Source organism: Tauraco erythrolophus, chromosome 1 (genome assembly GCF_009769465.1).
Source record: "Tauraco erythrolophus isolate bTauEry1 chromosome 1, bTauEry1.pri, whole genome shotgun sequence".
Taxonomy (NCBI): Eukaryota; Metazoa; Chordata; class Aves; order Musophagiformes; family Musophagidae; genus Tauraco; species Tauraco erythrolophus.
The window spans coordinates 128,487,049-128,500,141 of NC_141465.1; the positions used below are offsets into that span (position 1 = coordinate 128,487,049).

The 13,093-nt window shown below is 38.9% G+C and overlaps 1 protein-coding gene across 3 annotated transcripts in view; it reads right to left on the reverse strand.

Moving 5' to 3' along the window:
• The window catches only part of TMEM135 (transmembrane protein 135), a 193,631-nt gene that overhangs the window by 42,865 nt on the left and 137,673 nt on the right, over positions 1 to 13,093 (reverse strand). The window contains exon 8 of one of the 3 annotated variants that reach the window (XM_086614338.1): positions 9,338 to 9,346. The exons of the other annotated variants lie outside the window; for them this stretch is intronic. Coding sequence (XP_086470464.1) covers positions 9,338 to 9,346 — 9 coding nt within the window. The remainder of the gene's footprint in view (positions 1 to 9,337; positions 9,347 to 13,093) is intronic. 3 annotated transcript variants of the gene reach the window in all.

Sequence of the window (13,093 nt, forward strand, 5' to 3'; positions counted from 1 at the left end):
TCTCTTCAGTTCAAAACAGTGGGATCACTTTCTTGGATAAGAAGTTGGCGAGTGCTGGTTTTATACAACTTTAAAAACAGATCAAAAACCTAATTTCAATCATGCCTTAAGAAAAGAAAAAAAAAGTCAGTTCTCCACCTGTAAAATTAGCTGTGTGCGAAGCATAGGTCACAATTTTTAGACAGAACTCTACTGAAGCCAGAAGAAATGGTATCCACCCGAGAGTCCTGAGAGAGCTGGCGGATGTCATTGCCAAACCCCTGTCCATTATCTTTGGGCAGTCTTGGCTCACTGGGGAAGTTCCGCTGGACTGGAGGCTGGCGGATGTTACCCCCATTTACAAAAAAGGGCGGAAGGAGGATCCGGGGAACTACAGGCCTGTCAGTCTGACCTCGGTGACGGGCAAAGTCATGGAACAGGTTATCTTGAGTGCTATTAATGAGCACATACAGGTTAACCGGGTGATCAGGCCCAGTCAACGTGGGTTTATGAAAGGCAGGTCTTGCCAATCAAACCTGATCACCTTCTATGACAGGGTGACCCGCCTGCTTGACGAGGGAAGGGCTGTGGATGTAGTTTTCCTAGACCTCAGTAAAGCCTTTGATACAGTTTCTCATAGTGTTCTGGTGGAGAAACTGATAACTGCTGGCCTGGATAGGCACACCCTCCTTTGGGTTAAAAACTGGCTGGATGGCCGGGCCCAAAGAGTGGTGGTAAATGGGGCTAAATCCGGCTGGAGGCCGGTCACCAGTGGGGTTCCCCAGGGCTCAGTGCTGGGTCCAGTTCTGTTTAACATCTTTATCAATGACCTGGATGAGGTGATTGAATGTACCCTCAGTAAACTTGCGGACGACACCAAGCTGGGAGGCTGTGTCGATCTGCTCGAGGGTAGGGAGGCCCTTCAGAGGGATTTGAACAGACTGGATTGTTGGGCTGAGGCCAATGGCATGAGCTTTAATAAGGCCAAGTGCAGAGTCCTTCACTTGGGGTATAAAAACCCCAAGCATCGCTATAGGCTCGGGGAAGAGTGGCTGGAGAGCTGCCTGGCGGAGAAGGACCTGGGGGTGTTGGTTGACTACCGGCTTGATATGAGCCAGCAGTGTGCCCAGGTGGCCAAAAAGGCCAATGGGATACTGGCGTGTATCAAGAATAGTGTGACCAGCAGGAGCAGGGAAGTGATCCTGCCCCTGTACTCGGCACTGGTGAGGCCGCACCTGGAATATTGTGTCCAGTTTTGGGCCCCTCGCTTTAAGAGAGATATTGAGCTCCTGGAGCGAGTCCAAAGAAGGGCAACTAAACTGGTCAAGGGGCTGGAAAATAAAACTTATGAGGAGCGGCTGAGGGAGTTGGGGCTGTTTAGCCTGGAGAAGAGGAGGCTGAGGGGAGACCTGATTACGGCCTATAAATACTTGAGAAAAGATGGTGGGGAGGTGGGGGAAGGGCTCTTTACATTAGTGATGGGTGATAGAACAAGGGGAAACGGGCATAAGCTTAGTCAGGGGAGATTCAGGCTGGATGTTAGGAAGTATTTCTTCTCTGAAAGGGTTGTCAGCCACTGGAATAGGCTGGCCAGGGAGGTGGTTGAGTCCCCATCCCTGGATGTGTTTAAGAATAGGGTGGATGATCTACTTGAGGATATGGTTTAATGGGGATTAGGGATGGTTGGACTCGATGATCTCTAAGGTCTTTTCCAACCTAGAAATCTATGAATCTATGAAATCTGACAAGGCAGAAAACAGCTGTAAAACTGAGTCCTGTCATAAACTGCTGAAGAAATCAATGTATTGAGCTACTATCTTCTGTAAGACTTTTCCTGTGATAAAACTGGATTTTCAATAAAACGAACATCCATATAGTGCATCTTTACAGCACCTCAAGCTTAGTCAACACTTCATGAATTCTTAACTGTAACATAAAATTAGTATTCAGTTCAATCCAATCTTGGTAAGTCATACAACACCTCTGATTAAGTATTTCATAAATGTATTGATTAGTTTGAATTTTTATTTTATATTTCCTGGTTCCCAATTATATCTGATTTTTACACAAGAAACAATTTTTAAGTACTAGTAAGTATTAAAAGAATATTTTTTTATCCTGTATTACTGATGTGAATATGAGATATTTTAACAGTAAATGTGCTAATTACAGTATTTCATTTTCTGAGACCAAAATCCACCTTATGGCAGCTTTAACTTTGTAGTAGTAAGCATCCATATTAATCCATTCAAACATCATGCTAGCCGACACGCACTGGCCAAATGTTATATTTAAAGAAATACTGTCATAGTCATCTGGTTTGAAAAAAATAGAGAAAATTGGCAGAGGAATGGGGAAGAGAATTAATGGGAAATCTGATTTCTTCTGCAAGTCTGGCATCAACATGTATACTACTCGTGCTGCATCTTTTCACTATCAAACATTGATTAACAGGTTCTCTCACCCAAAAGTTTTCGAGCAGCTTTGAAACCTCAACAACTTCAATTCAAATGAAGCAGAACATTCACTTGCTCATATTTCTGGTCTCTAATAACATACACCCAGCAGCAGTACCCCCAGATATCCACCAAAACACACCGTTGCCGGAGACCGGAGCAGAAATGTGCTGTTGTAAGCGGCACTCCAGTTGAGCCTTACAGATGACTCTCTCTGGACACCATGACCTGAACTCAGATCATTACCCACCAACAACACTCATTTCTCCAATATTGTAGAATTTCCCAGCTCTGGATGAGCCAGAGTACCCAGTAGACCCCCAGCAGGATGACTTCCACACGGCTTCCTCTGTATTTCCTCAACCTACAAGAGCCAGGCTTTCAAGTACATTATTAAATGTTTTCTTCTAATTGCTTCCAAGAAGGAAAGGGAAATTCTTTCTCTTCCCTCCCCCAATACAGGATTCACAACTCCCACACCATGGACTACTTGGCAACTTGCTCCCCATCGCATTTTAATAGGCGCTACATCAAACTGAAGATACTTTCATCAGTTTTACATCAAACTGAAGATACTTTCATCAGTTTTTCAAGGAGAAGGTCACTCACACATCTTTTGAACTCATGACCAACCATACACAGACTTGTTATGCTACCTCAGTGCACTCAAGACAGGTAAGACTTGGCTACACAACTGAAGACTGTTCCTGTTTCTTGCACCTACAGCAGATCTATGGGGTTTGCTTTGCACCTTCACAAGCAAGCACCCTGCAAGCAGAGCTCTCGGCTCTTCTGAGGTCACTACATAAGCATCTTCCATCGAGGAAAGGGGCAACTGCTTGTTAACAACACATAAGAACCTTATTTAACAAAAAATTGTTGTTGTTTTTTTAAATTATCGGTTACAAGGTAGTTTGATATAAGTTTGCCCCTTCCCCTCAACTGTACAATCTACCATTTTTTCATCTTACATCAGATTCCTACTCTTCCAGGACTGCCCAGGTATGAGAACAAGGAAGTGGTGGAGTCATCATGCTTGGAAGTGTTCAAAAAACACGTAGATGTAGCACTTGAAGACATGGTTTAGTGGGCATGGTGCTACTGGGTTGACAGTTGGACTTAATGATCTTAGGTCCTTTCCAACCTTAATGATTCTATGATTCTATGAGGAGCTACCTTCTCTGCCTCTCGGGAGGGCACGACAGGTACAGAAGACCTTGTTGTAGTTTAGTCCTGCAGTGCAGGCCTGGCTCTAATGGGCACTCCTGTTGCACAACCCCATTTTGCAAGCATGGAGCACATGCCCACAAGCAGTGGCCTCCCTGTGCCAAGCACAACCAAGAAGACCACCACTCTGCTATGGATTTTTCTGAAAGTGCCTTCTAGCGCTAAGACTTCTAAAGTGAATGAAGGAATGAGGCCTCCTTTGGAGAAGGAAGATGGAGGTGGGGGGAGGTTAGTCACCCATGATTTGTACTCAGTTGCCAGCTCTCCAGCTGGGTTAAGCATTGCGTGACAGACTCAAAATCCTGATCAAGTCCATGATTTACGTTCTGGCATGCTTCACCAGCACCTCTCAGCAGGACTAGATGAATCATTGATCTGTTCCAGTACAATAATTTCTATGTATGTTCATAACCTTGGAAGAATCGATACAAAATCTGAACAGGCATTTAGTCTGCACAGTGCTCAGCTGGATGATTTTCAGTCTTCAAACGCTGAATTTTATTCAAGTTGTGCAGTTACGTTGGCGCTGCATATTTTTGTTTGCATGTTTAAAATAATTTTGGAAATAAAATAAATCATCTCCTAGGTCTTGATTTTTTTTTTTTTTTGTGAGATAAATAGTTCATAAATTAACTGTATTGGACAATGTCACTCTTAAAAATCCTTGACCTCAGCAAAGCTTGATTTAACTGCTGAATAAAATAAATGTAGCAAGAGAGACAGCCAGCCCTTGAGCATTTTTTCTGAGTTCTGCCTCAACCAAGCTAACACGGGTCAGAGGCAAAGAGAACTCACATACAAATGGAAGTAACTACAACTGCCAAGGCTCCGAGAGCTCGAGTAACTCTCTACCGTTGCACAGCCAGGAGCTCACTGACATCACTTTTTAAAACAAAGGAAAAAAAACTAAAAAAACTTGTAACGCGCTAAAGAAATTTCCTGTTATTCTGCACAGGAGAAAACCCCCATCCCGTGTCCTTCACACATGGCAGAGACCATCAGCATTTGTGTATCTCCTTAATGAACTTTACAGATGGTTTTCTGAAGCGGTAACTCGCAAAGCCTTCAGAGCTCACTTGATAGTGAAAGCTAAGCAATTTCTGTATGTTTGTTAGACGTACATACCAGAAAATGCTTGAGATTATGTTAGATTAAAACCTCAATTCTCCAGTGTTGCTTTTAATACAGCAGGTAAAATAATTCAGGTATTATTCCACTTAAAATAGTTCTTAGAAATAATCTAAAAAAGTGCTTATCTATTATTTCAACAAATTACAGTGAAGAATGCTTTAACTGAAAATTAAAATAGTCCTTATTTTTCCTTCCTTGCCCTTTTTTTTTATTGTTAGCATAACAATATCAGAAATAAAAAGTTCTTAAAAAGTCAGGAAATGTCACTGTAGAACCACAACACTTAGTATTAAAAAAATAAAATAAAATTTACTACTAACTCTTAAAAAAACCCTAAATGAACCCTAAGCAGCAATGCCTTCTGAAGTACCAACAATGCAATTGATTAAACTTTCTTTTCTTTTACTAGTCTTCATCTTTTATGCTGTTATCCTTATACAGTGTGAAATAAAACACATGGAAATTGCTATTTAAAAAGGACACTTGAGTGCACATTTTAAAATAACAGTGCTTGACAACTCTTAAGCGAAGAAGAGATTTCTGGAAAACCTTTCTCAACGTAAAAACGCAAATAGGCTCTATCTATCTTCTATCTGCTGTGATAAGAAGCAAAACAAAGTATCTTCACCAAATTCGATCTGACGTAAGACGAAAAAAGCCAAGCACGGGAGAAGGGATGCTGAGCAGAGCACGGAAAGCGTTGGGTTCCTGAGATGAATGCCACGTATGCCAGGTAACCTTTTCCAGTTAAGTGGGGCAAAAAAAAAAAGTATTACCAAGCAGATGGCTCCCAAAAGTCATTCTCCAAAACCTCACTCTCCATGATGGCAGAGTAAGAGGTATGCCCAAATACCCCGCTGGGGTTTACCAGCAGTCTAACGGTATGTAGTGTGACAAGGAGTACTTGCACAAGCCAAAAATTATCCTCCATTGTATATATCTTAAAGCACTTTAGACTATAATCCATTTTATCTGTATATTATCAGGTAGCTTCTGAAATGCTGAAGAAGGGTGTGTTTTTTTTTTTCTCCTTAATTTCCTGATCCTGCAAATAAAACAAAGTGATAGAGAAAGCTAAGTCTAGGAGATCATCTCACTTGTGGAGAGGAAACCTCCAGGACTGATCTAACAGGAAGGTGAGGATCATTTGAGCAGAACTGAAGTTTAAACTTTCCCAGCTTCCTGACAAGAAAAGCTCCTCTAAATAGGTAACTCCTTTAGGAGTACTGTACAAAAGAGAGCAGAAAAGACTGGAAAAAAACCCTTGAACTTAACGCATTTGCAAATCTCATATTGATGCTACGACAATTTAAAGCACCGTATCTTTTTCTAATATGGAATCCTAAGTTATTTCAAGTAACAGAGGGTTTCTCTGTATATACACACATACAATATGGTATTTATATACAAAATATTTTTGCTTAAACTCGAAGAATAGTTAGAACTAAAGTTATTCTTCAGGAGGAAGAAAAGAGAGATACCAATTAGAGGGCAAATAATAGAAACGCACATTTTTAATACAATTAAGGGGAAGATGGATAACCAAATTGTTCCTGCAACTCAAAACATACCATCATAGCTTTGGTTGTTTTCCAAAGTCTTGTTTACTTTATATAAATTAATACACCAGTATAAATTAAATCCTTAAAATGTACTTGTAGATCCAATGACAGATGATTTTCTCAAAATTTGAATCAAAAGGGATCTCAGACGTTTTCACCTTTGAGTACATCACTTAATGAGACTGCATTTAAGAATACTCAACAGAAAACTAATTTTATATCCATTTTTTCCTTCCTGGGAAATGCTGCATTTTTCTGAAATGCCTTTCACTGAGACCTAGATAACTGCTTTTCAACGGGTGCACGTGCGTGCAAACGCACATCTCAGTCACAGTGTTATCTGTAATTCTGAGTGCCAGGTGGAACGTTCAGCATATTTTTATTAATCACTGCTATGCTGTTTAATTGCAAGTGCACTTTAAGAAGACAGAAATGCATGGGATTATGCATAATATATGACAATGTTTTTTTATCTATTTTTAAATTTTTATTTTATATTTTTAAATTAGTATTAGCTGTCTATGAATCAAATGTATCTGAACTAAGGATGCACTGAGAGACCGAAAGCGCAGCAAAAAATCACCAGACTCCCTTGGCAAGTCACTGTAACAACTTCTGGGTAATTCACTATATGCTTCCCAAAGACAATCGATAGCACATACACAGGCAGCAAACCCACTGTAAATGATCACATCTTCAACTTCAGCTTATCAGACATGCAATGTAAGCAAATGTTTCTTATACACCCAAAGAGAAAAGCATGGATATTGGGTAAGAAACCTGAACAATTTATTGCTGCACTTTATCAGTTATTAAAACAAACTCAAACACTTGGTAAGACATGCTGAACAATTTTGACAGCGAAGTCAATGGATTTACAGCAGGATGTTAGCATATATTATTTCTAATAATACTGCTCATTAGATCAGTCCTGCTTGGAGGGGCTGTGCTGATTTAACTCAAACTGACACTGCCTTGTCACCATCTCACAGCACACACAGTACAGTGAAAACTTTCACACTCTTATCAGAAGCCACAAATAACGCTCCAAACATCTTTAAAGATTTGAAAGTTTAGCTTTCAACATAAGGCTTACCCTTTGTTTGTATCCGTGAGAAGAGCTGTACCAGCAAGAAATTATCAGTAACCCGTCAGTCTGTGTTACAGGGTGACAACAGAGGATGAGTTAAATTCCAATTTCACTAAGTCAGCCTTGAAAGGGGACAAATGCAGAAAACCTAAGAGTGATTACTTTTAGCTGTGTCTAAAATTTAACTTTTCAAACCAACAGGGACAAATCAAATCACTTTTTTGCCTTGTTTTATCAACTATTCTTTACAAAATTAAAATAATAAACTTGAAACAGAATTCCAGAAAGCAGCTTTTCCATTTATTTCTACATTCTGCTTTCAAGTATTTTATTAATTTAGTTTTTCCTCAAATGCTATAGGCAGTTACCTATTTATTTAGTTCTTCAAGCAGCAACAGAGAGAGAAAATAAATTCTAATCCAAGAAATTAATAATTGGAGAAACCTTATTCTACTTGGTATTTCCATCATACAACCGATGAGATTTCAAGACTGACAAGATTTCAGAGAACCTTCTACAGCAGCTGTTAAATAAAGGTCTGGGCTACAATCACATGCTTTTTCTTTCTTTCTACAGGAGAACTTGCACTCCTGGAATAAATACATACAAGCATGTACTAGAGACCCAGTATATGAGGACTACCACACATGTTTATGTTGCACTAAATCACAAAGGTGTTCCAGTTACTCCTTAGCATGTCATGTCCCTCTTATAACCGATCTTTGCTGCTTCAGTGACCTATTTATTTTGCTAGCAGTCTTTCCTCATAAATTCTACCACTAAATACAATCTACTGTTCTCTGGCACCCAGGTGACATATACAAAACATAACATTTCTAATGGATTCTCTTTAAGGAGTGATGGTTCACTCTTTATGCAGGAACAATTCCTGCAGGCAACAGAAATCTGATTGTTTTTCAAAAATCTAATATAAATATCAAAATTTATATCTTAGTTTGACGCCACCCATTTAGCCTCCACTTACAAACGCTTGCCCGCTTGAGTAGTCCTCCCGAGCTCAGAATCAACACGCAGCCTCAGAGAGAGAATTATATTATATCACAAGTTATATAGAATAATCACATAAAATTACAGAAGGTATGAACAGAAGAAATTTCCTATCGTCCATTCTCCATCAGAAAGAAGGACTGCAGCTCTACCATTCGTGTCCAATCTGGTCTTCCATGACAGACGATGGAATGATGGAATCTCCCTGTCTGCGAACAAACTATCCCACTGTTTAGAGAAAATTGGAAAATTTCTCTAATATAATTATTTTCAACCTCCATCTACCTTGCTTCAATTTTAGTCTATTATTTCTTTTATTTTTCACTCAAGAAGGAATTTATTCCTCTTTTCCTCATCAGACAAGTATTACGCACATGAGAAGATTGTTATTGGTCTAGACTTTTTCTAGACTAAACAAAACATTTAAAGTAATTTTAAGTTCCTCCAAGAATATGGCCTATAAATGTCTGATCATTCTCATTCTGCTCTGAGTTGTGCGCAATTTGTCCATGTACATTCTGAATTTTCTTACTCCAGCTGACATTAGCGACACTAAGGAGAGGTCAATGGTAACTTCACGTGCCTTGCATGCTGTACTCTTATTTATATACCTAATTACAGTTGATTTTTTCCACATCCTGATACTTCCACTCACGTTCAGGTTGTAATCCTAAATGTTGTAAACTCCTAAGCCCTCCTATGAAGAGCTGTGACCCAGGAAGAGGTTCCAAATGCTCCATCTGTACAGTTAATTTTTTCTTCCAAACTGCAGAACCTTCCATAAAATTGCAGCCTGTATTTTGGGAATATCTCTCCAATTTGCCAAACTGTTTTGCATGACATATTTATTAAATCTGTGGATAAAACCAGACATCTTGGAAGACTGGTTGAGTCTTATTGTTCAACAACTTTATCAACGACCAGGATGATGACAGAGTTGATATTAAATCTGTGGATGGAACCAATTATCCCTGGACGATACTTCCACTCTGATAGTAAACTCAGTAGTCAGGTTTGTCAGCCAGTTTTAAGTAGGAGTTTTTTTCATACTTTGAGGCCTTGCTTATGAGCATGTCACATGAGAATCTGTCTACAGACTTACTGAAGATATATGATATCCTCTATTACTTCTGAATCAACGAAGCCTCTTATCTTCACAGAAGGAAGCCAGATTGAGTTGACACATTTCATTCTTGACCAATAACTATGCACGTTGTTATTCATCTCCTTGTTTCTTCTAAGTGTCTTCAAAGAGAGTATTTGAGGAATCACCCCAGAATTTTTGGCATTTGCATGATCCTGGGCTAAACACTACTTCAATGTTTCACTGAAAAAAATTAAATATGCTTTCATTCAAATTTATATAGAAGAAAGATCTCTCACAGTATCCTGACATAGCAGAAAATTACTAATCAAAATACCTAAGGTATTCTTCCTACTTTAAAACCCATAAAATTTAACCTAAAATGCATTAATTCTTACTTTATAGCAAAATCTCAACCATGAATATGACTGTTTTAACTTAATGTTTCTTCAGGTTTTTCCTCACTTACTGTTCACTTACACAATTCTCTTATTCACACCATAAGTGAAATTCGAGTCTCTTAAAAATCCATTGATAATTTGCCACTGACTTTTTGAAACATAGTTCCACCTGATGATTAGACCCACGGTTTGATATTAATGGTAGTAAGAGCAGAGTCAGATTCTGAGTTACAGTTTTCTATTACATTAATCAGATCTGGATAGTTTGAGGCAAGGATTTAAGCTAAAAATATAAGACTAGAAACCTTTCCCCAGTATGGTTTCTAGTCCATACAGCAAACATACAAAGGAGAATAAAGAATGTCTCATTCTTCAGAATATTTGAAATGGCTCATAAAGTCTCAGTTTCACAGAAAAAGCTGTTTTTCACAGTAGTTTCTTCTTCTGTGAAATTGAGACTTTATGAATTGAAGCATGTCTGTGAAAATCATCTATGACATAATTTATACTATTCTAACCAAATAATGTGTAAGCAGAAGGTAGAATGAAGAAGAATGATTAATTCCATGTTTATAAAGTAGCAGACATTTGACAGGCTTCAAATTATGTCGAGGACACACTGATTGATACCATTATCCATTTTTTTCCCTGACATTTTATCTTAGGGCCAAAAGCCAAAAGAAAGACCACAAGCATCTAACCACAAAGTAGCTCTTATTTTCCTATTCTAGTCAGCAATTAGCTCACAGGAACAGAATTCCAAGTATTTCCAATCCCTGTAGTTAAAAATATGCCTGTTTCTAAAATGAAATATAAATGTCATATGTTAAAAGTCATATTTGGGAATGTAGCCTTTAAACTACAAATATATATTCAAGTCGTGCAGTAGTTATATATGTAAAGTATTTAATTGTGTGCAACCCTTACATAAAGAGAAAGACTATTTATTGTAAAAATACATACCAAAACATGTAGACTCTAATGCAATGTAATTGCCTTCTGCTTTTCATGAAATGGAGATTTTCTGCCCTGACTGCTGTCAAATCAGAAACATGCGATGAGTGTGAGTTACCAGTTTAGGACTCGTATTTCATGACCACAATAGCGCCTGCAAGAACTACGGCTCACTTTCTCCACAAAGGATTCTGGCAACCAAATAGACACAGGTAACGTTTAAATGGCAAGCAGGGATTTCTGAACTCTAATCCATCCCCTACGAATTATGATTTATCTCTTGGTGTGACTCTCCTTTCCTAGATGCATTTTGTAAACAAGCAGACTGTTCTTTAAAAGTTTTGTAACTGTTGCTCGAAGAGATCTTTTCTTTCTTTAATGTCAGGAGGATTTTATTTTTCTAAATTAAATAAGCAACTACGCAGACATATCCCTCAGCTCAGCAAAACCAGATAACCATTTTTAATAGAACAGCAGCAAAAAACTGGAATAACTGACAGGAAACAGTTGGGAAAAAGAAATTATGCCAAGGAGAGGAAAGAAAACAAGAGAAATAAGATTACAAAAGTATTAAATCAAATTCACTTTCATCATACTACAAAAGTACATCTGTCAAATCCTAACTGACCTGTAAAGTTCCCCAGGAAAACATTGGATAAAGTAACAAAAAAGTAAAAAAAAAAAATATTTACAGTTGCACAGTCTGTTGTTCAGCTCCTTTTCTTTCCTTGTTCTCTTTTGAAAATTGGTTAGAAAGAAAAGAGAGTCTTAGGAAACTGAAATTCAGGTTCCCACTCTCTCAGAAAGCTAGAACACAGTAAAAGTATCTGATTCTCCTGAAAAAGGAAATGAAGAATACGTCTATTGAGTTAGTGTTTATTTGGTTTAAAACTCTATCTTATTATATCCAGCTCCTTATATACTCCTTCCCACCCTAATTCCCTGACAGCAATTCCGTACCATGCCCCCTTTTTAAAGTTAAATTATGTCCTGTAAGAGGAAGGCAGGAGAGAGAGCCTTGTGATTTAAGAACTGGACTGGAACTCCATGGCTACTTAAATCTTCTCCTTTAGTAGCCCATCTGCAAAATGTGAAGTGCCTCAAACGTATGTGAAAGGGTAAGTCACTCAGCTGCCAAATCTTTGGCATACACAGAAGAAAAATCTTACACAAAAATGATTTTACATAAGAAAGGAAAAAACTTTCGCTAATGTTTGGCAATAAACATAGGCGAAATGTAACAGTTTTGAAATCCTGCAAAAAATAAAACCCAATTCGTACACCTTGTGAATGGATCTTTTTAACACCAGGGCTAAAGCAGCCGGAAATCTCGTCTGCACTGTGCTTCTACTCGCAGCCCCTGACACTTTAATGCCAGGATCAAAGAGAGAAATCGAATCTGTGAAGCTCAACTGCTTTCTCATCATCTGACTCGCAATATCAGCCTTCTTCTGACCACTGCCTCGGGAGCCGGGAGGCACACGGGTGATGCGCGGCGCTGCCAGCGATTGCGTTCCCAGAGAAGGCATCCCAGGGCAGCTGGGATGCCGAGGGCTCCGGCAGCCACAAGCAGTTTATTCTCAAAGCCTGAGAACCAGAAGCTATTTCCCCTCTTTTCTTTCGCATTTAAGGATGACAGCAAGATGATAAACAGCCAAAGCCCCGACACATCAATATGCTAGCAGGACAAAAGCCCTTTGTGATTGACAGATGAAACCTAAAGATGGGGAGGAGACCCTCTTTTTTTTTCCTTTGGGGACGGCTCTGGACAGAGACGCCTGAAATTTCAGCCCTCAAAAGCTTTTCCCACTACCACCAGATCACCTTGCAGGTAAACGCTTTCCTGGTTCATTGAGTCACTGTTACGTATCTGAAAAAGAATCTCCACTGAAAAGTGATAATGGTGGAAAAATACTCCCTATTGTACAGCCGTAATTCTTGCACCCCTTGTCCGTAGGCAATGCATTTCCTCTCTTGAGGAGGCTGTGCAACTGGATCCAACTACACGTAAAGCAATCTGTTAAAATGAGGACAAGATTTACTGTTGGAAAGAAGAGGTTTAAATAAATTCCAGGAGCCTATGTACCATATGTCTAAAAGTGACCAAACATGGAAAATTAAATTTCATCTCTTCATATTATATTCAAAAGTTAGTATTTTCTATAAAAGAGTAAAATACTGATTTAGCAAATGCAATCAAC